This window comes from Borostomias antarcticus (assembly GCF_949987555.1).
Source record: "Borostomias antarcticus genome assembly, chromosome: 17".
NCBI lineage: Eukaryota > Metazoa > Chordata > Actinopteri > Stomiiformes > Stomiidae > Borostomias > Borostomias antarcticus.
In genome coordinates this window covers 18,691,537-18,716,686 of record NC_140250.1, presented here as the reverse complement: position 1 = coordinate 18,716,686, position 25,150 = coordinate 18,691,537, and the positions used below count along the sequence as shown (strand labels likewise).

Sequence of the window (25,150 nt, the reverse complement as noted above, 5' to 3'; positions counted from 1 at the left end):
AGAAGAAGCGAGCCCCAGGGCCGTACCAGGACCGTACCAGGGCCGTACCAGGACCGTACCAGGACCGTACCAGGGCCGTACCAGGACCATACCAGGGCCGTACCAGGACCGGCCCAGCAGGGCCCCAGGGCCGTATCAGGACTGGATCAGCAGGCAGCTGAACGGATCTGCAGGCACTACAGACACCCTCTCATGCAACTCTATGACATCACCTGGGACCCGTCATGATCATGCGTGTTATGTTTTTCTTGAGGTGCTCGGTTTGAAGCATATTTATTCATCCACGAGGATCGGATCTCTATAAACACTGGAGCAAGTCGAACGATAATAAGTAGTGTTGCTGTGGTGTAAACTCTGCTGTGGTCACCAGGTAAGTGGAGAGAGAACCGTTATCCTCTTACCCTGGGCGGCTCGAAGGAGCGGCATGGTTACCGGTGTGGAGGAACAGGATGTGAGGACAGGTGGCGGGGGGGCGTGGCCAAGCAACACACACACACACACACACACACACACAGAAATAGGACTCTGGCTAAGTTTAACTAAAAGAGCTTAGAGAAACCTCATAGCAACAGCAAAATGTTATACACCATTCACTGCCTCCCTTGCTTGTATGTTGTATGTCTTGCTTTTACAGAGTACTTGTTGACTCCATGTTGCATTGCATCATTGCCCATTGGTGGAGGGGGGATGGCTGTTTGAGGAGGGGGTTGTCTGTGAACCACCAAAAAATCAAACAAAACAAAAAAAATCCCAAAATACACAGTTCGCACATTTCAAATAATACTGATGATATACTTTAAAACAGCAGTTTAAAGCACTTACCTCCTATCTATCCTATCCTCCTATCCTAACTTACCTCCTTCCAAGCTGCTCTCCTGTCCACCCATTTCTGGAGGGACTCGTCCCAGACGATCTGAGGAGGAGGTAGCATCAAGAATCAAACCATGGCATGAGCTCTATCTGTTGTTGCCAAACACCTCCTGTGGAACAAGAAGACTCGGGTCTCATACGGATTTGTCCGTGTCGCTGGGCAGGTGGTCCTTCTTCTCTCCCCACGGGAAGAGTCACCGGAACCAGCCTCTGCTGCTCGTCTGGACTGGGGGCTCTGGGGTTTGCTGGGCGGCGGGGCAGGAGGTGGTCCTGCTGACCAGGGATTTTTGGGGTCTTGCTAAAGCCAATTCATAAACTAATAGCAAGAAAAGTGAATATTCAACCATAAAAAAGTTATCTCATTGAGCTTTAATGTCATTTCAATTCACAGCTATTTCAGTGGCATGACTAGCTTCTGTTCTACCAGTCCTGAATCCTGAAACAAGCCAGCCGCGCACATAAGCCAGGCTGGACCTGGCCTGGTTGTTAACACATAACCATGCAGAGAAAGAGAATGTGTTGTTGCTTGTTTTAGCTGTTCTGATTACTGTTTAAATGCAGGCACTATTACGTATATTATTTTAATACTGGTATGTAATATACCAGAGAGATAAATTAGGCTATGAGTTTGCGGCAAATTTGATGCAAACAGTAGCTACACTAGAAATGTATAATTGTTCACCACTAGTTTGCCGGAAAATCCTTTGCATAATGTTGGAGCAAGATTGCCAGAGGTTCACCAAATGTGCGCCAGATGGCAAATATTTTTGTAAGGGGTAACATAGTAAGCATAGCTTATGTAGTGTATCAGCGAAATAACTCATGGGTCTGGCGTTGAGACTACCCAGTACATAGATATAAATACATATCTATACCCCAGTATACCACCCTGCCAGGAACCATTCATTGCGCCATTTACTTTTTTCACTCAGTCTACATTAGCCTAGCCTTGATAATTCTTAAGGTTGGGTGGTGGAGGTTGGACCCAAAATACAGACGGCAGGCAATATTGGTTCAAAATGGGTTTTTATTCACACACAAAAAGGCAAAAGTATAAAGGAAACAGGAGGGCATATATACTCTGGGAGAACAATCAAGGAACAACATACAGTTGTGCAACAAGACACGAGACACAGGTGCAATCACCCAGACAAGGACATGGAGAGATTCCAAACAAGACACTAACACAAAGACAGAGGGAAGAAGGACACAAGGGAAGGGAACAGGAAACAAGGCTGGGACTGGAAATGGGACTGGACAGGAAACTAGGGGAAACCAGAAGGGGGGATAGAGGGGACCAGAGAACTAGGGACAGGGAGTGGAGAGGGACTGGAGTGAAGTGGGACTTGTGGGGAACTGGTGGCTAGAGCTGGGGCAGGGAGGACACAAACCAACATAGAAGACAAGACAACAAACACAAGACGAAACACATGGAGCCAGAACAAAACCAGGTGACAACGTGAACAAAGTGCAAAAGTCTCTGGGGGGAGTGTAGGAACAGTCTCTAGGAGGGGAGGTGCTCAGGGTCCAGGAGGCTCCAGGGGACAAAGGAGCTCAGGGTCAGGAATCCAGGCCGGGAACAGGGGGTCAGCAGGGTGAACCAGGGGTCTGGGGCAAGGGTGAGGGTCTGGACCGGGAGCAGTACAATGCTCTCTTCTTTGCGTTCCAAGCCTTATCTAGATATTTTGCTAACTTAAATGTTTCATTCTCAAACAGCCAGTTCAGTCTCTTGGAGTCATCCATATTCAGCAGATCAACCTCTGTATTAATTGTACATGCTAGGTCATTTATATAAGCTGCAAATAAAGTTGGGGACAGAGGATCACCTTGTTTTACGCCAATAGGTGTTGGAAACCAGCCAGAGAGAAGTTCATTTACTCTAACACATGCTACAGGGTCATTATAAAGAGATTGTAAAGATTTGTAAAAATTACCATTGACTCCATATTCTAACAGTCTGTATAACAAGAGGTCTCTATTTACAAAATTAAAAAGCTTTACTAAAATCAATAAAGCAGCAAAATGTGGGTTTCTTCTGGTTCATCCTAGACCTTATAATGGTACACAGAGTACGTATAGATATGATCAATGCAAGCTCTCCCTTTGCGAAACCCATTTTGTTCATCCACCAGGAGGTGCTGTTTCTCTAAATATGACAGGAGTCTCACATTAAGTATACTGTAGAAGAGTAAAGCTTGCACACAGTAGAGACTAATCCCTCTATAATTAAGAGGCACCCTGGGATCATCACTCTGGGCTTTAGGAATAGGGTTTATGATAGACTTGAGCCAAACAGAGGGTATCTGACCTGATTCTAAACATTTTTTAAATAAACAATACAGACTGTGAGAAATCATTGGGGACTTAAGCAATCAAGGGTTGCATGTAAACGTCACAGATGTAGCCTATGTAGGGTTCAGCAGTTTCCACAAAAAGTTTGGTGATTTTTTTTTCAATCATGGGAAGTCAGACTTCTTGAAGATTCAGATTCAGAAGATTCAGAGGCAAATACAAGAGCAACACCGGCAGCCGAGCTTGCCCGGCCCCGAAAAAATAAAAAAGGAGCTACGGAAACGCACTAGAGCTTCCGTTTCCACTTTCACCAAACCACCAAAATGGCGAAGGTCGCCAAAACACACGAAGGTAACAATATTTTATATAAATGCTTGAATATCTAATATACCATACTCTGTTTCCATTTAGGATGTGTTCTATTGCACATTTTAACATGTCATGCATTTATTTGTAACTAGCTACACGTTTTATGTCGGTTTTCCGCGTGTGAACCAAGTCAGACGCAACGAGGATGGATAATAGATAATGGCGCCCGGCTAGCAACGTTAGCTTATCTAGCTAGATGCTTGACAGCACTTACACACGCGTATTTTCAATTCTAATAAACATACTTCCTCAAATTCTTTAGGCCGACATTTCATGTCAGGGTGTTGTCTGTGAACTGTAAAATGACGATGTAGTGTATTTGTAACAGGCCTACTCGGACACAGGGTTTCTTTTGTAAACAGCGTCACAGTGTCGTTGTCTAACTTGGTGCTAGCTCGTTAGCCACACTAGCTAGCATCAAAATGGCGTTGTTACCAATTTCTAGCTGTCTACTTTACAGTCTTGTTTGCCAGACAGACGTCATGGATGCTGATGTTATACACGCATGTCTATATATAATTGTGATACATTTTATGAAGTTTTGTTAATTTAAATTGGTGATTAAAGAACGTTCTCTAGCAAACTGATTAAAATGTAGGGTACTAACCACTAGCTAGCTAACGTTAGTTAAATTTATGCCACGCAGTCACACGCTACGCCAACTGTTAACCATGAACGTAAATCGTGGGACGGTCGTCTGCATATTGTTCGTGAGATGGTTGTGTGCATATTACTGGCATACCCGCTCCCCCAACGGCTAAGCCTGTGGTTTTTGTATTTTCTCTCCCAGATATCGAGGCCCAGATCCTGGAGATCCAGGGTATGAAGGCGGCCCTGCTGGAGGAGGGGGAGCAGGGTGTGGGCCTGGACTCCACTGGGTACTACGACCAGGAGATCTACGGTGGCAGTGACAGCCGCTTTGCTGGATATGTCACCTCCATCGCTGCAAATGAACAGGAGGATGTAAGTGTTGCATGCTGTCTGTGATGCAGCAGGCGACACTTTTAATCCCCTCTCCCTACCCAGTGGTCAGACTTCATGCTGACCAACCTGGTTCCACTGCTGTTTCTGGAGAAGTGTGACCGCTACTTCACTGTGGTGTTGTTGTTGTTGTTGTTGTGTATGAGCTGGGAGAGTCTGCCATCATCCATGGCCAGACTTGACTAGACTCTTGTTTCTCTCTGTTCTCTTCCAGGATGACGAGGAAGATTCATCTACGAGTTTACTGGGACAGAAGAAACCAGGGTATCACGCTCCAGTGGCTATACTCAACGCAATACCCCAGTCAGATGAACAGGTTGGTACCACACAGCTCCTAGCAACAGGCCCTTGACTGAATCATAGAAATTAATCAGAAAACATCCTTTACCCTAAGCCGAGTTCGTATCCACTGGGACAACCCAGAACATCATGTTTGTGTTACAAAAAAAAAAATCTGGTGTCACTCGTTCTTACAGAAAGCTTTACTCAGAACGACTAGAGATGTACAGTCTGTTCACTTACACTTTGAATATACTAACTGTAAGTCGCTGAGTGGCTTTAATGCGAGTGCTAAATGTACCTCTGTCCCTCAGTATGACCCGTTTGCTGAGCACCGACCCCAGAAGATCGCCGAGCGGGAGGACGAATACAAAGCCAGACGCAGACAGATGATCATCTCACCGGAGCGTCTCGACCCCTTTGCAGACGGTAAATGTCACTCCTCCATCTTCCCTCCATAGTGCCCTCCCTGTCATTGTATTCCCTCGTTCCCTGAACCCATGGCTGTCCTTCAAGGGTTCCAACCCTCCTTTTTGCTGTTTAACCCTTCGAGCGCAGGCAACGGTCTTCTCCCCAGACTTGACTGTCCCTGTGGTAACCCTTCACGTCTTCCTCTTTGCTGCTCGTGTCATCACAATATTGCTCAATTGAACTTCATGTTGATTGTTAGGTCAACTGCAAGGTCGGCATAACCCCAAAGTGGATTTCTAGGAAATTGCAAACAGTTGTGAACAGCTCACTGCAATGTCTTTGTCTTGAGTAAAGTCCATGCCAGTGAGGGGGTATGCTATTGTTTCTAGGGACAGGTGTTTGGGCATAGTCTTGTTTAACGGGCTAGTGCGCCTAACGCTACATGGGTTGCAGTAAGGTTGTCTGTGTCTCGAAGGTTTAACAGACCTATACGACTGTCTTATCTATCTCATTTATCGAGGGTGTATATCATATACACGTGTCTGAATGTCATGGAGGTATTAGATGATTTAGGTGCTACAACTGGAGCTGATAGTTGGTGTGATACCCAACTAGGGTTATTTACCTGCTCATGCGATGCGCTGCCCCTTGCTGCCTTCTGTAGATGAAGAACACTGTGAATGTCACGTTCTCGTGACAGTCATTCCCTTCCACGTGTCCTTATTTGCCCCTACTCGCAGACGTTGAGGTTAGCGCAGTGCTTTGCCATGGTCGTTTTCACCTATCCTCATCTTTATCAGATCTGTGAAGGGTGTCGAATCAGGTCGCACACACACACACACACAGAGGCTTGTAGGTCACCACACAACGTCACAAGGCACAAGAGACACTGATTTGCTCTCTGGAGCTTGGCAGTCAGTCAGTTGAGACCCCCAGATGCCAGCCCACCTCGGTCACAATTTTCAGAGCCTTCCAAGTATGCCAGTACAGAAAACCCATAAAGTGACTGAGCCATGCCGACAGGCAGACTCATGGTCCGGTGCCACCGTTGTTGGACTGTCAGACCTGTGGGTGAGGGGAGAGGCTCCCCATAGCGCAGGACACTGGGAAGAGAACACACGATCGCACACTCGGATGACTTCCAACTGTAGCGCAGTTGTGCCAAGTCGAGGGTCGTCCAGTTTGGTTAGTTATTGGGGGCTCCGGTAATACTGATGGTGTGTACACTGCTCTTATAACCAGCCAAGCCAACCCAAGTAACTTGCCACCACATTTCCATGACTATCCTAAGATGTGTTCACCAAACAGAGAGATATGGGGCCATAGTTTGGGTCAGGGCACCACCAAGCCTGCATGTAGACAGATCTGTGTACAAAGATGTTGTGTAAATATAATTTCTATTTTACAAATTTCTCTTGTAAAATAGAAATATATATTATATATCAAGAAATCTGTGCCTCAATACCACGGGCCCATACTAACTGTCCTTAATTTCTTCCCTACAGCAGTACTGCTTTGCCAGTCCTGTCTGCGCTCTCTTAAGGGTTGCAGCAACTCATCCTGTGTAGGTTATGGTGAACACAAGTGTGCGCTTGTCAGTTTGGTCAGGGTCCACTGGCTGTTTGTTTGGGCCCCAGTCACAACAAACCTCTACCCCAACAAGAACCACTTTTTTGGGCTTAGTCAAGACAAGATCCTTTTATTTTATTTTATTTTTATTGATCTTTTTTTAATTAGTTTCCAGCCCCTAAACATTATTTAGTTTGCTTTGTAATAACTTATGCTATATTTTTCAAGAAAGGAAGTCAATATCTAAATTTAGGATGCTGGCCTAGTAATGAGCAGTATTATGGAACTCCATACTGATTGGCAGAGGGCTTCTAGCTTAGTCGCTCAGCAGCCCTCTGGGGTTGATGGAGCGGTGGGCTGGCTCCCCTAACCCTAACCCCCCATCACCACACCCCCGAGTAAACACCGTAGTAACACATCGGTGTTTATCCCAGAGTTTATAGCGATTTGCTTAAGAACACGCCTACATTTGGAAAGACATCTTGACTTCATTTTGTTAATTTATTACAAATGATAAGAAATCGGGCAGTTTATTTTGTTTGTTTTTTATTTGAGGTTTTAAGGTCCCCTGGAGGATTTTTTTTTGAGTGACATAAAAAGACATGCAACACAGGTGGTATGCTTATATGTGTGAGTTCCAACCCTTTTCCAAAGTGTTACTAATGGTAAAGAGAAATTTTCTAGGCTTCTTTTCTGCCGGTTGAAGTCTGACTGCAGAAGGACCCTTGGCACTGAAAGTGTACGTATTCTGGAGAGCACAGCCCCAGGACCCCTGCATCAGTGATGGCTTTGTCCTCTCCTTATCTCCTTAAAGAAAGACAAAAAGAACCACTGCTTTTCTCTCAATGTATCTGCCTGTTGTTTTTGCTAGAGAGCCATGTCTGTATGTAAGAGACAGGACTGTATGTGTAAGTAGGTTTTTTTTGTGAATCAGCCTGTAAGAATGGAGCTAAAGCAGTAGAACTGTTTGTGTAAAGTCAGGGCTAGCTGACTGTTGTGCTTGCTGTGTTAAGTGTCATGAACACCGGCCCCTGGGGTGTGTCCTCATGTGCGTCCTGTGTTCTTGTTGGTGCTCTTTCGCGCAGGGGGCAAAACGCCGGATCCCAAGATGCAGGTCAGGTCCTACATGGACGTCATGAGGGAGCAGCACCTGACCAAGGAGGAGGTAAGACCGCTTCATTTCACTTCAAACCATTATTTATACAAACCTTTACCTTTTATAGCGCTCGTGAAGCACTGAGGTTTCCCTCATTTACAGTGATGACGAGTTTACACAGACACACAAATCAACAAAACAAATGCAATGTACAATAATGATAATGGCAATTAAAAACGGTTAGTTTTAAGTACATATGTCTCGAGCCATAGACCATCTACTCTGGATGTAACGTAGGGCACATGACTGTGCATCCATGTCGGTAGGACATGACGAGGAAGCCGGTTTACACGGTTGAAATGTCAGAGTAGATGAAGGAAGTTTGTGGAGCCAGTTTTAGACTTGATTGTCATGTCTTGAGTACTGTTTTAGCTGGTGGTCTCTGGCCTGTCCTCATCTCTGCCTCCTGTCCTGTCCTCATCTCTGCCTCATGTCCTGTCCTCGTCCCCCCCCCCCCCCCCCCTTGCAGAAAGAGATCCGTCAGCAGCTGGCGGAGAAGGCCAAGTCGGGGGACCTGAAGGTCGTGAACGGCTCTGCTGCCTCCCAGGCCGCCGCCGCCGCCAAGCGCAAGCGCCGCTGGGACCAGACGGCCGACCAGAACCAGACGCCCACCAACACCACGCCCAAGAAGATGTCCAGCTGGGACCAGGCCGACGCCTCTGTTGATGTGAGCGACCGTCTAACCCCCCCGCCGCCCCCTAGTACAGATGCTACATTCTAGAATGCTGTTCTAGAATGCAGTTCTAGAATGAACTTCCATCGTCACGTGACTTGCGGAAAGATTTACGGGGTTTCCGCTAGCGTTCACCGCTGTTGTATGTGAACCCGGCTGAGTTTCTCCAAGTTAATTGTCGGACCCCCTCTTCTCTTCAACCTTTCAACCGATTCTTCCTCTTTCTCTCCCCAGACCCCAGGACACACCCCGGCACACACGCCCTCCAACAGCCGGTGGGACGAGACCCCGGGTCGGGCCAAGGGCAGCGAGACCCCCGGGGCCACCCCCAGCACCCGCATGTGGGACCCCACCCCCAGCCACACCCCGGCCGGAGCCGCCACCCCGGGGAGGGGCGACACCCCAGGACACGTCACCCCCGGCCACGGGGGCGCCACGGGCAGCGTCCGCAAGAACCGCTGGGACGAGACCCCCAAGACAGAGCGGGAGACCCCGGGCCACGGCAGCGGCTGGGCCGAGACGCCGCGCACCGACCGGGGGGACGAGTCCATCGGGGAGACGCCTACGCCCGGGGCCAGCAAGAGGAAGTCTCGTTGGGACGAGACCCCCGCTAGCCAGATGGGCTCCTCCACCCCCCTGCTCACGCCCGGAAAGACCCCCATCGGAACCCCAGCCATGAACATGGCCACGCCCACCCCAGGTACCTAGCGACAGCCTACCGGTCTTCTTTTGTTGTTATATATTTATATTTTTGTTTGACTTTTTTTGTTTTTGTTGTCTCCCCCCCCCAGGTCACCTGATGAGCATGACCCCCGAACAGCTGCAGGCGTGGCGCTGGGAGAGGGAGATAGACGAGAGGAACCGTCCACTCACAGACGACGAGCTGGACGCCATGTTCCCAGAGGGCTACAAGGTCCGTTCCCCCCCCCAGCCCTTCAGATCCACTGGAAACCAACTGTCTTTCCTCTAATAACATTAGAAAAAAACGAGATGGTCTTTTTACACTCATTTGTTCATATTATGAATAATATCATTGCAAGTGAGTGCGGACCATCTCTTTTTCCGTTGGCTTTATCGGGACTATGCACCACCAGCGTGATGCTGGTCAGGGGGCAGGGTTTTCTCTTTATCCGTGTATAACGATGCCCCCCCCCCCCCCCACCCGCAGGTTCTGCCCCCCCCGGCCGGCTACGTGCCCATCCGTACCCCGGCCCGCAAGCTGTCTGCCACCCCCACGCCCATCGGGGGCATGACGGGCTTCCACATGCAGCAGGAGGACCGCTCCATGAAGCAGATGAACGACCAGCCCTCCGGGAACCTGCCCTTCCTCAAGCCCGACGACATCCAGTACTTTGACAAACTGCTGGTGAGGACACCTCTCCACTCACTCACTCACTCACTCACTCACTCACTCACTCACTCACATGCATACATACACACATTCAGTCGCTCGCTCACTCACTCACTCACTCACTCACTCACTCACTCACTCACTCACTCTTTCACTCGCATGCATACATACTCATTGTCACTCACTCACATGCATACATACACATTCAGTCACTCACGCACTCATAATCACACACATAATCATATACATGCACTCTCATACTCACTCACGCACTCACTCGCATGCATACACTTTCAGTCAATCACACAGAATCAATCATATACACACATGCACTCTCACTCACTCACTCACTCACTCACTCATACACACTCTCAATCAATTATACACTCTCATACATACACATTCACTCACTCTTATTCACACATGCTAGCTCAATAAATCATATACACTCACTCACTTATACACACTCACTCACTCATACACACAATCAATCATTCATTCATTCATATGCACTCATACGTATCCATATGGAAAGCCCTGTTGACGGTGTGTTTCTGCCTCATCTCTCAGGTGGAGGTGGACGAGTCCACCCTGAGCCCAGAGGAACAGAAGGAACGCAAGATCATGAAGCTGCTGCTGAAGATCAAGAACGGAACGCCTCCCATGAGGAAGGTGAGAATGACAGACCAGACTGCTCCGCCCCCCCCCTCCCCCCGGCCTAGCTGGGCGTCGCCAGCCTGATCTCGCCAGCTCACATCCTGTTCCACTCCACAGATCAGTCTGGATATCCAACCGTTCTGAACTGAATCTGCTCGAACCGAGATCGATTCGTACCAATCACAACCGTTTATCTAATAGGGGCGGGTTTAATGAGATGACGGAACAGTGGAGCGCCGTAGAGGCCTTTTCTCTGATTGGTTGGTTTATCCAATTGCGTCCAGAGGCGTTTTGATCTACGCCCGTTGGTAACGCCCCTTGGGAATCGGAAAGAAACTGATTTTCCAGACCCTTCGCATATTTGCGAATTGGCTCTAGAGAAGCCAGGCGACCTCCCCAGGCCCCGCCTCCCCTGCCAGCTCTCCCCCAATCAGACGTCCAGCAGCGTTCCTCCTGACCCCGCCTTCTCTCTCCACAGGCCGCTCTCCGCCAGATCACAGACAAGGCGCGGGAGTTCGGGGCGGGGCCCTTGTTCAACCAGATCCTGCCCCTGCTCATGTCCCCCACCCTGGAGGACCAGGAGCGCCACCTGCTGGTCAAGGTCATCGACCGCATCCTCTACAAGCTGGACGATCTCGTCCGCCCTTACGTACACAAGGTGGGTCGGCAACGCAGAGAGAGAGTGTGCCGGTTAGGTGGGAGTGTGTGTGAGAGGTTGTTGGAGCTGAGCTAATTGTGTGTGTGTGTGTTAGATGTTAAGAATTAATTACTACGTGATTCATTGTCGTTAAAGATTTGCTTGAGCACGTGAAATTTACTCGATCTACTATCAAACAAGGTGGTCTACTATCAAACAACGTGATGCAACAACGTAAATTTCACATGCTCGAGGAAATCCTTAACGACCATGAGTCGCTTATCGATTATAGGGCTGCTCGATTAATCGGATTTTAATCTAGATTAAGATCTGGGCTGTCAACGATCATTAAAACAAAATAATCGCCATAAAACGATCTTTCACAAATCAAGCGCACCCTACACTGCAGAGCTATACTGTGCTTGACCCCTCCCCCACCCCCCAAAGCCCCAAAACAAACACTTTAGTTCAGAGCGAGACGAGTTGTGAGGCGCACGCATGCTCCTCTCGAACAAAACACGACAAGAAGATTATGGCAGCAGAAAGAGAGCCGCTGGTGGACGAGAGAGCTAAAACCACGTCAGTGGTGTGGAAACACTATGGGTTCGCGGAGACAGATTTGGACCAAGTTGACACGGTGTGTAAAATTTGCTGCGCAGTCGTAGCTGCCCCTCAAAGCAGCCCTTCTCAGTCCCGTTGTCGCATTCCGCTCGCTCATGCCAGAAAACAGTCCTTTGCCGGTCCATTCACTTTGCCGTCAAAATAAATCGGTATCGGCCTATTTAGGAGAGGTCAGATAAACATGAAACGTCACTCACCTAAGCAAAAGGGTCTATTTTAACAAATGCTGGGTTTTGAAGCCTCGGCGCTACCATTAAATAACTTATTTAGACGCGTTCTGTCATAGTGAAATTATTTTTCCGAGGTAGTCTTCTTCTGTGGTGGTGGCGGGGCTTTGAAGCTTCTTTATTTATCCGTTTTGGCACTTTTATTTATTTATCAAGGTCAAGGTTCACAATTTGTCTCCCATGGGAGAAATGTATCTAATCCAAAGAACATTGTTAAAAAGAAAAGCCAGTCAACATTTAATAAATTAATTGTTATCAAAGTCAATTTGATATGTTAAGAAAATGTTGAAACTTTTGATTCAAAACGAAAAAATGAAATGAATAATCGTGTTAAATAATCGTGATCTCAATATCAATCAAAATAATCGTGATTATGATTTTTGCCATAATCGAGCAGCCCTAATCGATTAATTGTATAACATACTGTGTGTAGATATGGTGTGTGTGTGTTTGTGTGCTGAGATGGTGTGTATGCGTGTGTGTTTTCTGACTGCCTGTGCCCCTCATGTCCAGATCCTGGTGGTGATTGAGCCCCTGCTGATTGATGAAGATTACTACGCCAGAGTGGAGGGCAGAGAGATCATCTCTAACTTGGCCAAGGTGAGACACACACACACACACACACACACACACACACAGCCAGAGTGGAGGAACACACACACAACCATGGTGGAGGTCAGAGAGCATCTCTAACCTGGCCAAGGTGAGACACACACACACACAGCCTGCGAATCCTTCTCGCCTGTTCGACCCCTCCATGGTCAGATCAGGGCTAGTACTTCGCTAGATGGACGTTACCAACATGAGAACCAGCAGATCTGACCCCCATGTTGATTCTGTTCTCACCCTGCACCCGTTGGTTACAACCCACCCCTCAGGAGACCATGGAGAGTGGGTCTGGTGTGTTTGTCTAGTAGGGGTTAAACTAAACCCTCTCTCCCTCCCTCCTTTCCTCCCATCCTCCATCCCTCCCTCGCTCTCTCTCCCACCCTCGCTCTCTCCCTCCCTCTTTCTCTCTCCCTCCCTCCTCTCTCCCTCCCTCTCTCTCTCCCTCCTTCTCCCTCTCCCTCTCTCCCTCCTTCTCTCTCTCTCCCTCTCTCTCCCTCCCTCTCTCTCCCTCTCCCTCCTTCTCCCTCCCTCTCTCTCTCCCTCCTCTCTCCCCTCTTCGCTGACCCCTCGCAGGCTGCCGGCCTGGCCACCATGATCTCCACCATGAGGCCCGACATCGACAACATGGACGAGTATGTGAGGAACACGACGGCGAGGGCGTTTGCCGTGGTGGCGTCGGCGCTGGGGATCCCCTCCCTGCTGCCCTTCCTCAAGGCCGTGTGCAAGAGCAAGAAGTCGTGGCAGGCCCGGCACACGGGCATCAAGATCGTCCAGCAGATCGCCATCCTCATGGGCTGCGCCATCCTGCCCCACCTGCGCAGTCTGGTGGAGATCATCGAGCATGGTAGGTCGGGGGGGGGGTCAGTCAGGAGGGGGGTCAGTCAGGAGGGGTCAGTAAGGGAGGGGGGGTCAGTACGAGTCAGTCGGGGGGGGGGGGGGGGACGTCGGTAAGGGGGGGGATTAAGGAGGGGGGTCAGTAAGGGGGGGGCGGGGTCAGTAAAGGGGGGTGGCAGGGTCAGTAAGGAGGGGCGGTCAGTATGGAGGGGGTCAGTAAGGGAGGGGTCAGTAAGGGAGGGGGGGTCAGTAAGGGGGGGGGTCAGTAAAGTGGGGGTCGCCGCTCTCCTCCACGCTGTGAGGGAATGGAGGAAGTGCCAATTGTCCACCATCCCAAGTTATGGTTTTCTAGTGTTCGTTTCCCTGCTGTTGTTCTGAATCGTGTGTGTGTGTCAGGTCTGGTGGACGAGCAGCAGAAGGTGAGGACCATCAGTGCCCTGGCCATCGCGGCCCTGGCGGAGGCGGCCACGCCCTACGGCATCGAGTCGTTTGACTCCGTCCTCAAGCCCCTCTGGAAGGGCATCAGGCAGCACAGAGGAAAGGTGAGGCCACATGCACAGTCCCGCGCACGTACGCAGTCTCTCTCTCTGTCTCTCTCACTCTCACACACACACACAGTGCTTCTCAGAAAATAAAAATATTGTGGAGGTCAGAGAGCATCTCTAACCTGGCCAAGGTGAGACACACACACACACAGCCTGCGAATCATTCTCGCCTGTTCGACCCCTCCATGGTCAGATCAGGGCTAGTACTTCGCTAGATGGACGTCACCAACATGAGAACCAGCAGATCTGACCTCCATGTTGATTCTGTTCTCACCCTGCACCCGTTGGTTACAACCCTCTCCTCAGGAGACCATGGAGAGTGGGTCTGGTGTGTGTCTATTAGGGGTTCAACCAAACCCTCTCTTCCTCCCATCCTCCATCCCTCCCTCGCTCTCTCTCCCACCCTCGCTCTCTCTCCCTCCCTCTTTCTCTCTCCCTCCCTCTTTCTCTCTTTCTCCCTCCCTACCTCCTTCTCTCTCCCTCCCTCCTTCTCTCTCCCTCCCTCCACTCATAGACATAAGACTACAACTGGTGGTCAGTTGAGTTAATATACTGTAGCTAGTCTGGTTGGTTGTAACCCCGCCCCCCTCCTCTCTCTCTCTCTGTGTCCAGGGTCTGGCTGCGTTCCTGAAGGCCATTGGCTACCTGATCCCCCTGATGGACGCTGAGTACGCCAACTACTACACCAGGGAGGTGATGCTGATCCTGATCAGAGAGTTCCAGTCCCCCGACGAGGAGATGAAGAAGATCGTGCTCAAGGTGTGTGTGTGTGTGTGTGTGTGTGTGTGTGTGTGTGCGCGCGCGCGCGCGCGCGTGTGGCCGGCCTGCGAATCATTCTCGCCTGTTCGACCCCCTCCATGGTCAGATCAGGGCTAGTACTTCGCTAGATGGACGTCACCAACATGAGAACCAGCAGATCTGACCTCCATGTTGATTCTGTTCTCACCCTGCACCCGTTGGTTACACCCCCTGACTGAACCACGCAGGCTCGCCTAGCGGTTAAAGGTGTGCCGTTAGGCCACGTCAGATTCATTTTGGTCCCTTTCCAATGGCACCGCTTGTTCTGCCACCGTTATCAATCGGGAGCGTCCACAAAGCGTTGAAATGTGTCTGCCTCGCAAAAAAAACAAAACACTTGTTCCATTGGCTTTTCTTGGCGGAGCGTTTGGTGTGGAGAGCCTGAGGCGCCTCGAGTTGAAAATACTTTTGTTTTTGATGTGGGAACCATGTGGCAGAAGAAAGGCGTGTCCGCCTCTTCATGCGTCTTCTATAAAAACAAACACTAGTGGTGGGTGTGTGGGTGTGTGGGTGTGGATGTGGGTGGGTGTGTGAGACCGTGGCCTGACTCTCCTGTGCTCTCCCAGGTGGTGAAGCAGTGCTGTGGGACTGACGGTGTGGAAGCCAACTACATCAAGACCGAGATCCTGCCTCCCTTCTTCAAGCACTTCTGGCAGCACAGGATGGCCCTGGACAGACGCAACTACAGACAGGTACGCACACACACACACACACACACACACTGATGAATTCTACTTTGTTCACTTTTGAGTGTCTACTTTGTCGCATTATGTTGAGTACGAATTGACCTGCTCTCTCTCTCTCTCTCCCTCTCTCTCTCTTTCTGTCACTCTTACACTCCTCTCTCTCTCTCTCTCTCTCCCCCTCTCTCTCTCTCCCCCTCTCTCTCTCACTCCCTCTCACACCCTCTCTCACTCTCTCTCTCTCTCTCTCCCTCTCTCTCTCTCTCCCAGCTGGTGGACACCACGGTGGAGCTGGCCAACAAGGTGGGCGCGGCGGAGATCATCTCGCGCATCGTGGACGACCTGAAGGACGAGGCGGAGCAGTACAGGAAGATGGTGATGGAGACCATCGAGAAGATCATGGGGAACCTGGGCGCCGCCGACATCGACCACAAGCTGGAGGAGCAGCTGATCGACGGCATCCTCTACGCCTTCCAGGAGCAGACCACTGAGGTGAGACCTCAACCAACTAGGGAGGCAGACCACTGAGGTGAGACCTCAACCAACTAGGGAGGCAGACCACTGAGGTGAGACCTCAACCAACTAGGGAGGCAGACCACTGAGGTGAGACCTCAACCAACTAGGGAGGCAGACCACTGAGGTGAGACCTCAACCAACTAGGGAGGCAGACCACTGAGGTGAGACCTCAACCAACTAGGGAGGCAGACCACTGAGGTGAGACCTCAACCAACTAGGGAGGCAGACCACTGAGGTGAGACCTCAACCAACTAGGGAGGCAGACCACTGAGGTGAGACCTCAACCAACTAGGGAGGCAGACCACTGAGGTGAGACCTCAACCAACTAGGGAGGCAGACCACTGAGGTAAGACCTCAATCAACTAGGGAGGCAGACCACTGAGGTGAGACCTCAACCAACTAGGGAGGCAGACCACTGAGGTGAGACCTCAATCAACTAGGGAGGCAGACCACTGAGGTGAGACCTCAATCAACTAGGGAGGTACTGATAGGAACATTTTGGCCGATAACCGATATTTACCAATGTCAATGTTTCAGAAAGACTGAAATAATTATTGGCTGTTCACATCGGCCCTGTTTTGCACATCAGACCGATAACACTATATTAAAAAATGACTAACATCGGCCGATACCCCCCTCCCTGGGAACGTGTTTTAATTTCCATGGGAGTGGGAGGGGTAGTCGGGTTAGTCTCCTAAACTCAAGGGGTGACCAGTGAACCTCATTTATTGATGACGTGATTTCTTTCAGCTCCGTGTAGTTTTTAGTCCCCTGGCAAATTAAAGCTTTTCATGTCTGGGCTTGAAAGACTGGGTGACTGAACCCTGTCCCTCCCCCCCCTCCTCTTCTCCAGGACTCGGTGATGCTGAACGGCTTCGGCACGGTGGTCAACGCCCTGGGGAAGCGGGTCAAGCCCTACCTGCCCCAGATCTGCGGTACCGTCCTGTGGCGCCTCAACAACAAGTCCGCCAAGGTCCGTCAGCAGGCCGCCGACCTCATCTCCCGCACCGCCGTGGTCATGAAGACCTGCCAGGAGGTGGGTCTCTCTCTCCCTCTCTCTCTCACACACACACACACGCACACACTCTGGTGTTCCAGCATCATCCTGCTCTTTGCTGACCACCTCCCTGCATGTCCCGTCTCGTGTCCCAGGAGAAGCTGATGGGTCATCTGGGGGTGGTGCTCTATGAGTACCTGGGGGAGGAGTACCCGGAGGTGCTGGGCAGCATCCTGGGGGCCCTGAAGGCCATCGTCAACGTCATCGGCATGCACAAGATGACCCCGCCCATCAAAGACCTGCTCCCGCGCCTCACGCCCATCCTGAAGAACAGGCACGAGAAGGTGCAGGAGAACTGCATCGACCTGGTGGGAAGGATCGCAGACAGGTCAGTTGGGAGCCGCTTGAGAAAGGACGTCTTTTCTCTGATTGGTTGAAGGTCTATCCAATTGCGTCCAGACATTTTGATCTACGCCCCATTGGTAACGCCCCTTGGGAATTGGAAAGCAACTGAGTTTCCAGACCCTTTGCATTTTTGCGAATTGGCTCTAGCGAAGCCAGGCTATTATAAACAGATCAGTATGTGTTTTCAGTCATGGAGCTTTCAGTTTGTATTAATAAAAAACAAACCAACGCCCCATTTTGACCCCCCGAAAAAAAGTCAGACGGAACCCTATAATTCCACGGTCACGGTTTCTTGCGCGTTGCATTCCAAATGTCAGAGTTGTGCCGGACGCCCCAGTGTGGGTCTGTGCTGTAAGGATGAGGGTCTGTGCTTTAAGGATGAGGGTGTAAGGATGAGGGTCTGTGCTGTAAGGATGTTCTGTGCTGTGAGGATGAGGGTCTGTGCTGTAAGGATGAGGGTGTACGGATGAGGGTCTGTGCTGTAAGGATGTTCTGTGCTGTAAGGATGAGGGTGTAAGGATGAGGGTCTGTGCTGTGAGGATGAGGGTCTGTGCTGTAAGGATGAGGGTGTAAGGATGAGGGTGTAAGGATGACGGTCTGTGCTATAAGGATGAGGGTGTAAGGATGAGGGTCTGTTCTGTAAGGATGAGGGTGCAAGGATGAGGGTCTGTTCTGTAAGGATGAGGGTGTAAGGATGAGGGTCTGTGCTGTAAGGATGAGGGTGTAAGGATGAGTGTCTGTGCTCTCCAGGGGAGCTGAGTACGTGTCGGCCAGGGAGTGGATGAGGATCTGCTTCGAGCTGCTGGAGCTCCTCAAGGCCCACAAGAAGGCCATCCGCAGGGCCACCGTCAACACCTTCGGATACATCGCCAAGGCCATCGGGTGAGTGCACACACACACACACACACACACACACAGTAACCCTCACGCACTCACACACACACACACACACACGCACAGTAGCCGTCATGCACTCCTCCCAGTGATGCTCAAGTGTTTCCATCCATTGGTTCCATCATTAACCCACTTACCCACCCTTGACGCACACACATGCGTTCACATAAATTCCCTCTACACACACCCACACACACACTCACTCGCTGAGGATATCTTTATTCTTTATTTATTGTATAATTATTTGTATTTATAACATATTACATAATACACACACACACCTAGCAGGATTGAGAGTGATTTAAACAAATGTGACGAAGAGCTTGAGATTTTAATCCTGCCCCTCCTCCTCCCCCCCCAGCCCTCATGACGTGCTGGCCACCCTCCTCAACAACCTGAAGGTCCAGGAGCGCCAGAACCGCGTGTGCACCACCGTGGCCATCGCCATCGTGGCCGAGACCTGCTCGCCGTTCACCGTGCTGCCCGCCCTCATGAACGAGTACCGCGTGCCGGAGCTCAACGTGCAGAACGGCGTCCTCAAGTCCCTGTCCTTCCTGTTTGAGTACATCGGGGAGATGGGGAAGGACTATATCTACGCCGTCACACCCCTCCTGGAGGACGCGCTCATGGACAGGTGAGATGGACAGGAGAGGAGGAGGGAGGGAGATGAAGGAGGGGTTGTTATTTAAAGCAAATGAGAGTTGTTTTTTTTTCCCCTAAACCTACGTGGCTCAGTTTTACATGGATGGTCAGTGGAAGGAGGATTTCATGTTCCGAGCTTGGCGTCGATCATGTCTTAACCATGTTCCTGTCCTCTCTCTCTCTTCTCTTCCTCCCCCCCCCACCCCCTCTCTCTCTCCCTCTCTCTCCCCCCACCCCCCCTCTCTCTCTCTCTCTCCCCCCCCCCCCCTCTCTCTCTCTCTCCCTCCCTCTCCCCCTCTGTCCTGCAGAGACCTGGTCCACAGACAGACAGCGAGTGCCGTGGTCCAGCACATGTCCCTGGGCGTCTACGGCTTCGGCTGCGAGGACTCTCTCAACCACTTGCTGAACTACGTGTGGCCCAACGTGTTCGAGACGTCACCCCACGTCATCCAGGCGGTGATGGGGGCCCTGGAGGGGCTCCGCGTGGCCATCGGGCCCTGCCGCATGCTGCAGTACTGCCTGCAGGTACCACGCAAACGCCGTCTGCAGAGGATAAACAAACAAACAAAGCTTTATTTGTATTGCGCATTTCATACACAAGTCTGATTGGCGTCTTTAAAGACTTTCAAGGTCAGAGAAAAAATGTTTAAAAAATGAATCATGACAAGACCTAACTTGCTTGTTAATGATTGGCATCTTTAAAGACTCAACTCAGAGGAAAAAATGGTATTAAAAAAAATGAATCATGACAAGACATAACTTGCTCGTTAATGATTGGCAACTTTAAAAGACCAAGCTCAGAAAAACGGTTAAACGAATCATGACAAAACATAATTTGGTTGTTAATGATTGCCAACTTTAAAGACGTCAAGCTCAGAAAAAAACAGTTAAAAAAACGAATCACGACAAGACATAACTTGGTTGGTAATGAATGATAGATTTGTAGAATTGATGGTAGAATTCAAGTTTTCCGCATAGCAGAACTACAGCTCAGTGTTAGTTTGTATCCGTGCAGCTGTTCTAGAGTTCTGTGGTGTTCCAGAGTTCTGTGGTGTTCCAGAGTTCTGTGGTGTTCTAACCCTCTGTCCCCCGTCTCTGCTGCCCTCAGGGTTTGTTCCACCCAGCCAGGAAAGTGAGAGACGTCTACTGGAAGATCTACAACTCCATCTACATCGGCTCCCAGGACGCTCTCATCGCCCACTACCCGCACGTCCACAACGACGACAAAAACGCCTACATCCGCTGCGAGCTGGAGTATGTCTTGTGAAACCAAGACGCAACTAACCTGCACTCGCGCGCGCTCTCTCTCTCTCTCCCTCTCCCCCTCCCACTTCTCTCTCTCCCCCTCAGTTCTCTCTCCCCCTCCCCCCCTTACAGTTCTCTCTCTCTGCCCCCCCCCTTCCCCCGCACTAGTCCTCTCACCAGGACTCGGTCCATTGTTTTGTTTTTTTTACTATTATTTTGTGATCTCAGTTATGTAGTGGGAGTCAAAATATCCAGTCAACCAACGCATCTGTCACACATTCATTTTTATGGAAGTAAAAAGTGTAGAACTAGCGGGAATGCAAAATGGAACAATTTAGAGCTTTCTTTTGTTTTGTTTTCGTTTGGATTCTCCTTAAATCATTTCCTTAAGGAATGAGTGTCGAAGGTCTCAAGTAATGCTAGGGAATGAAAAGCTGTTAGTGGAACTTTAAAAATAAAAGGTATCGTCGTCAATGGTTTCTGTGTACTGGCCGCTGCTTCTCAAAGCTCTTGTATCTCATCAGTGAAAACCCCTCTGTTCTTATCAGATTGTTGTTTTATTTGACTTAATAAACATTTGTGTATAAATCCTCCTCGACTGTCGTTTTTTATGTTTTCCCCATTCACACGAGCTCCCGAGATCCTAGCTGTTGCGCGCAGCGCTGTTGAGCGAACTGTCCCTTTAGACCACCGTGACTGATCTCTAATCAGCAGCCTCAGAGCGAACTGTCCCTTTAGACCACCGTGACTGATCTCTAATCAGCAGCCTCAGAGCGAACTGTCCCTTTAGACCACTGTGACTGATATCAGCAGCCTCATCCCTCAGACTCAACACCGTCGACCGAGGATATGGGCTGAGGGCTGTCCTGAGGGAACCAGGCCTTGCTGTGAACAAGGGGCGTACCAAGTCCTGCAGCGATAGGGGGGGAGTAGCCCGTTAGTTGTGCTACACAGTCGGAGGTGTGTGGGTGAACGTTAGGGGTCTGGTAGTTAAAATAGGCTGGGACAACCAATATGCCGCACTAGATGACTCCCAGTGCATCACGCTGGCTGAAAGGCTTGGCAGAGCCCAGTTGTGTAAGATGTGTCGCTCCCTTTTATGTGTGTTTGTGTTCTGGTCCATTCACAAACCCCTCACAGAGGTCATGCATGAACGGAGATCAGCAACTCGAGCTCCCATTGAGGAAAAAGCCCAGGCTACTGCACCGCAGCGGAAGTCAGCAGACTGCGGTCGCCTCAGGGACCCCCTCCCCCCTACCGTCTCTCTATAAGAGACCCTCCCCCCACCCCACTTCCACCCCCCTCAGCCCCCCCCCCCGGGCGCTCCATGGAGGACCATGCTCTCTGACCCAGATTTCCCAGGCCCACGTCATCCATGCTCAGCTGGTCCTCTGGTAGTCAGAGGACAACTGTGTGGGGGTGTGAGCCAGGACCGCCTGTGCCCTCTTATCTGGCCCGAAGGTGTGTGTGTGTGCCTGTGCCTGATCTCCCAGTTCAAGGATCACTATGGCCATGCTAAGAAAGGAAGATGCAGGGGTGACTCTCCTACTCAGAAAAGCCCTTTAGGTTTAGTACTGGGACCTGGTGAATGGATGAATAAGTCTGCTTGGCACCACTGACTGGGGTCTTTGCTGGGTGAGATGTCTAAGGGCTTGTGGATGGAATGTTAAGACTGGTTTTTGAGGGCTGTGGATGTGTTCATTCATTCATTCATTCATTCATTCATTCATTCAAACTCACCTGAGAAAGGAAGTTAAATCACCCAGATGCATAGTTCCCGATCTGGTTATTTTTCCCCCATTTAATATTGTGTGTCTGGTTTAGATTGTGAGAGAAGCGACCCAGAGGAAGGAACAGCACGGAGCTGCTGTCATGACTCATGATAATAAAGCTATAAATCTCAGTACAGCACTGCGGGATTTATTTTTTTTCAACCGGAGATTATAAAACACTATTCCAAGAATACAATACACTTTGGAATGTATGTTCATGTGTTTATGACTAGACCGACTATGCAAAACATGATGTGTGTGTGTGTGTGTGTGTGTGTGTGTGTGTGTGTGTGTGTGTAAGAGAGATAGAGAATAAGCAGAGGTCGGTGTAAGAAAGGCCCATCTCTGTCATACCTCATCTAGTACAATATAATAAAAAATATTGACATTATTATTTATTTATTTATTACTAATAAAAAATATTGACATTATTATTTATTTATTTATTACTAAGAGCTGTTTCGCGTCCCAGCCACTGGAGGGTAGCAGCGAGGGAATGTGCAGAGCGTTGGTGTTGGCGATAATGATGACTTCTCTGGTTCTGCATCTGAGTGGAGGAGACGGAGAGAGGCACTTCCTGTGCAATCTCTGTTCCCCGTTTACATACACACAGCAGGGAGGATTTTCTCAGTGTATAGAGGGAGGCGTATGGCTTCGAGGGAAAGTGCCCGGCGCAGCAGCTGTAAATGCGGATTGTTTACACATCAAGAAGAGAAATCTTTCCTTCTTCCCAGACTCCTCCAGCGGTCGGCTCAGCGTGATAGCGGCTGAATCGACTCCCCATCGCAGCAGATAGCGTCCGGGGAACTGGCCATGGTTCGTGGTACAACACGGGCCTTGAGGATCTGCGTTGCATCAGAAGGTCTATAGATGCACGATTTATGGGTCTGACCTCCTGCAAAACCGCGCTGTAAACGGACGATTGTGTGCGCAACACTATTTCGGGATATTTGCAGGATCTGATCTCCGGAGGATAGTGGATGTGCCGTCAAAGCTGACCGAGATATGGCAGTTCTGAAACTCGTCGATCAGGTAACGTTAACGTTATTGAGGTGGAGTTTCGCTAATAGAAATAACGTAACCCATCGTCCTATCCCGAATACAGTTGACTGCTATTTTTAGTAGGCCATAAACATTGGAATGTTTTTTTTTTTTTGCCAAATGTTATGTAATTGACAAAACATAACATGCATCGCTCGCAAGGGAGAGGTAAGAAGTTTTCTGGTGCCCAGGCCAGGCCAGGGCAGAGTAGAGCAGAGCATAATAGAGTATAACAGTCAGAGTAGAACAGAACAGCTGCAGACAGTGTGTGCGCGAGGTGCACCACCGTCTGTGCAGGGTATCGCGCGCTGCCTAGGAGGGCTGTGTGTGTGTGTGTGTGTGTGTGTGTGTGCGCGCGCGCGTGTGTATGTGTGCGTGTGTGCTGATAAAATGTTCTCTCCTTTTCAGATTTTTGTTGCGATTTTTCAACGTTTAGCTACATTGTTGTGGGGATAACCAACAGATTAGGATTGAATTCCAGCACTCTGGGCAGAGTTACAGAGTTGGTGGAGCGGGGGCAATGGATTCCCATCAGATTGCTAGCTAGCTAGCCTAACGTTATCTATGTTATTATCAGCTCCCACCGCTGTGCCTGACCGTTTTCATCTCGTTAGGTGTTCGTAGAAATGTTGGCAAGCTTGTTTCACTTCCTCATTCTCTCTAAACGCAGGGACCATGTTTACATGACCACAAAGGTTCCATTTTAGTGAAGAACACTAAATGTAGAGGTACTTCCTGTGTCGGTCCTGCCCTGGTCAGGCGAAGAGCAGTCATCAAACAAATCACACTGTGCAAGGTTTTGTTTGTTTGTTCATAGAGGTGCAATCAGACAAAGTCAAGGTTAAGGTCATGTGACAGAGGTCAAGGGTCAAGTCTGTGACACAGGTGGGAAAAGGTGCACACACACTCACACTCAAGTTGGGCTGAGCATTGCTCATAATCTGTGGTCTATCTTTTCTGTATTCGTTTTCTCTGGCCTACCTGTGTACAGATATAGGTTAAAAAACAAACAAGGCGCCCTCATATGCGTGCATACTTTCTGCCTATCTTTAAAATGGCACAAGGAAACACTGTGGCCTGCGCTTTCCACGGCTCGTCTCTGCACAGGCACACCCGCGACGAGGAGGAAGACGAGTCACGCGCTGCGAGGTTTTTGTAATTCTGCAATCCGTTTACCGGGACATCAGCAGCTTCTCATTTTCGACCTGAGGGGGGAGGAGACATGCAGATCCATTCCGTGGTACCCCAGCCCCGGGCAACAATCGCAAGCCAGCTCTGATTATTTTTGCCATCCTCTAGAGGGATAAACAGGGCAAACTTGTGTGTTTGTGTGTGTGTGTGTGTGTGTGTTAGGGGTATGTCGTCCTGGAAGAGGGAGAGAGAGAGAGAGAGAGAGAGAGCACGAAAGAGACAGATTGGAGGGGAAATGTCGCCATGTTTGCGTTTTGTCAAAGCGAAGGCGCTCCCATAGGGACGCCCTGGGACAGGAGAGGGTGATTTAGGGGACTGGCCTTAATGGGGTTCTAAATGTAGACAGGGAAGCTGCTGTCCGCTCATTGGATGAAGTGAGAGTTTGAGGAGCATTCATTGGGCCTAAGGGTGGGATAGTGTGTGTGTGTGTGTGTGTGCGTGCGCTGTGTAGCAACAATGAACCTAGTGTTTGAGGGTTTCGGGTGTGCCTTGAGGGGTGGTGTGGGGTCGGGGAATGTCCTTATTTAGGACCCCCCCCCCCCCACCCCCCCCGCCATCCCTCAGGCCCACTTGCTTGATAGCACTGTCATAGACACCAGCATTGTGGTTAGTTGGCGATGCCAGCTGTTTGTGTGTGTGTGGTTGTGTATGTGTGTGTGTGTGTGTGAGAGAGAGAGAGAGAAAGAGAGGGACCACTTGAAAGAAGGATCCAGTATGCTGTCAGTGCCAGGAGTGTCTCCTCTCTCTCTCTCTCTTTCTCTTTTTTTTTAAAGGAAAGCACAGACAGTTCTCTCCTCTCTCTCCACGCCGCCTCCCCTCTGAACGTACAGCGCTGCTGACCCTCCTCCCCCGCCTCCCCCGCTTGGCCCCGCCTCCTCCAGCCCC

At 50.0% G+C, this 25,150-nt stretch overlaps 2 protein-coding genes across 6 annotated transcripts in view; both read left to right on the top strand.

The window, feature by feature from the left end:
* The first annotated feature begins 3,472 nt into the window (after positions 1–3,472).
* sf3b1 (splicing factor 3b, subunit 1) lies at positions 3,473–20,845 on the top strand. 4 transcript variants are annotated; one of them, XM_084451854.1, is made up of 23 exons: positions 3,473–3,513; positions 4,322–4,494; positions 4,727–4,828; positions 5,106–5,220; positions 7,857–7,936; positions 8,397–8,594; positions 8,835–9,300; positions 9,392–9,513; positions 9,769–9,966; positions 10,522–10,623; positions 11,087–11,266; positions 12,607–12,693; positions 13,276–13,546; positions 13,933–14,078; positions 14,694–14,840; positions 15,446–15,571; positions 15,833–16,054; positions 16,932–17,114; positions 17,231–17,463; positions 18,231–18,362; positions 18,736–19,008; positions 19,325–19,541; positions 20,125–20,845. In XM_084451854.1, the coding sequence occupies exons 1-23, from the start codon at positions 3,486–3,488 to the stop codon at positions 20,281–20,283; spliced, it is 3,960 nt and encodes a 1,319-aa protein (XP_084307980.1). In that variant the 5' UTR covers positions 3,473–3,485; the 3' UTR covers positions 20,284–20,845. The 4 variants fall into 4 exon arrangements, 3 of the variants coding, with proteins under 3 accessions (XP_084307980.1, XP_084307982.1, XP_084307981.1); XM_084451855.1 differs by lacking the exons at positions 3,473–3,513; positions 4,322–4,494; positions 4,727–4,828 and adding an exon at positions 7,456–7,510 and having other exon boundaries at positions 5,164–5,220; XR_014630837.1 differs by lacking the exons at positions 8,835–9,300; positions 9,392–9,513; positions 9,769–9,966; ... (12 more) ...; positions 19,325–19,541; positions 20,125–20,845 and adding an exon at positions 7,456–7,510 and having other exon boundaries at positions 8,397–8,408.
* A 1,862-nt stretch (positions 20,846–22,707) lies between these two features.
* The window catches only part of ankrd44 (ankyrin repeat domain 44), a gene marked incomplete at its 3' end in the record, with an annotated part of 25,604 nt that continues 23,161 nt past the window's right edge, over positions 22,708–25,150 (top strand). For both annotated transcript variants that reach the window (XM_084451858.1, XM_084451857.1), the window contains exon 1: positions 22,708–23,065. In XM_084451858.1, the coding sequence (XP_084307984.1) occupies positions 23,039–23,065 (27 nt within the window). In that variant the 5' untranslated portion in view covers positions 22,708–23,038. The remainder of the gene's footprint in view (positions 23,066–25,150) is intronic.

Bases quoted from the DNA above. Each gene is read 5' to 3' on its own strand.
- sf3b1 (XM_084451854.1), top strand. From the start codon at position 3,486: ATGGCGAAGGTCGCCAAAACACACGAAG. The intron at 17,115-17,230 runs GTGGGTCTCTCT...CTCGTGTCCCAG, and splicing joins TCATGAAGACCTGCCAGGAG to GAGAAGCTGATGGGTCATCT. The intron at 19,542-20,124 runs GTACCACGCAAA...TGCTGCCCTCAG, and splicing joins TGCTGCAGTACTGCCTGCAG to GGTTTGTTCCACCCAGCCAG.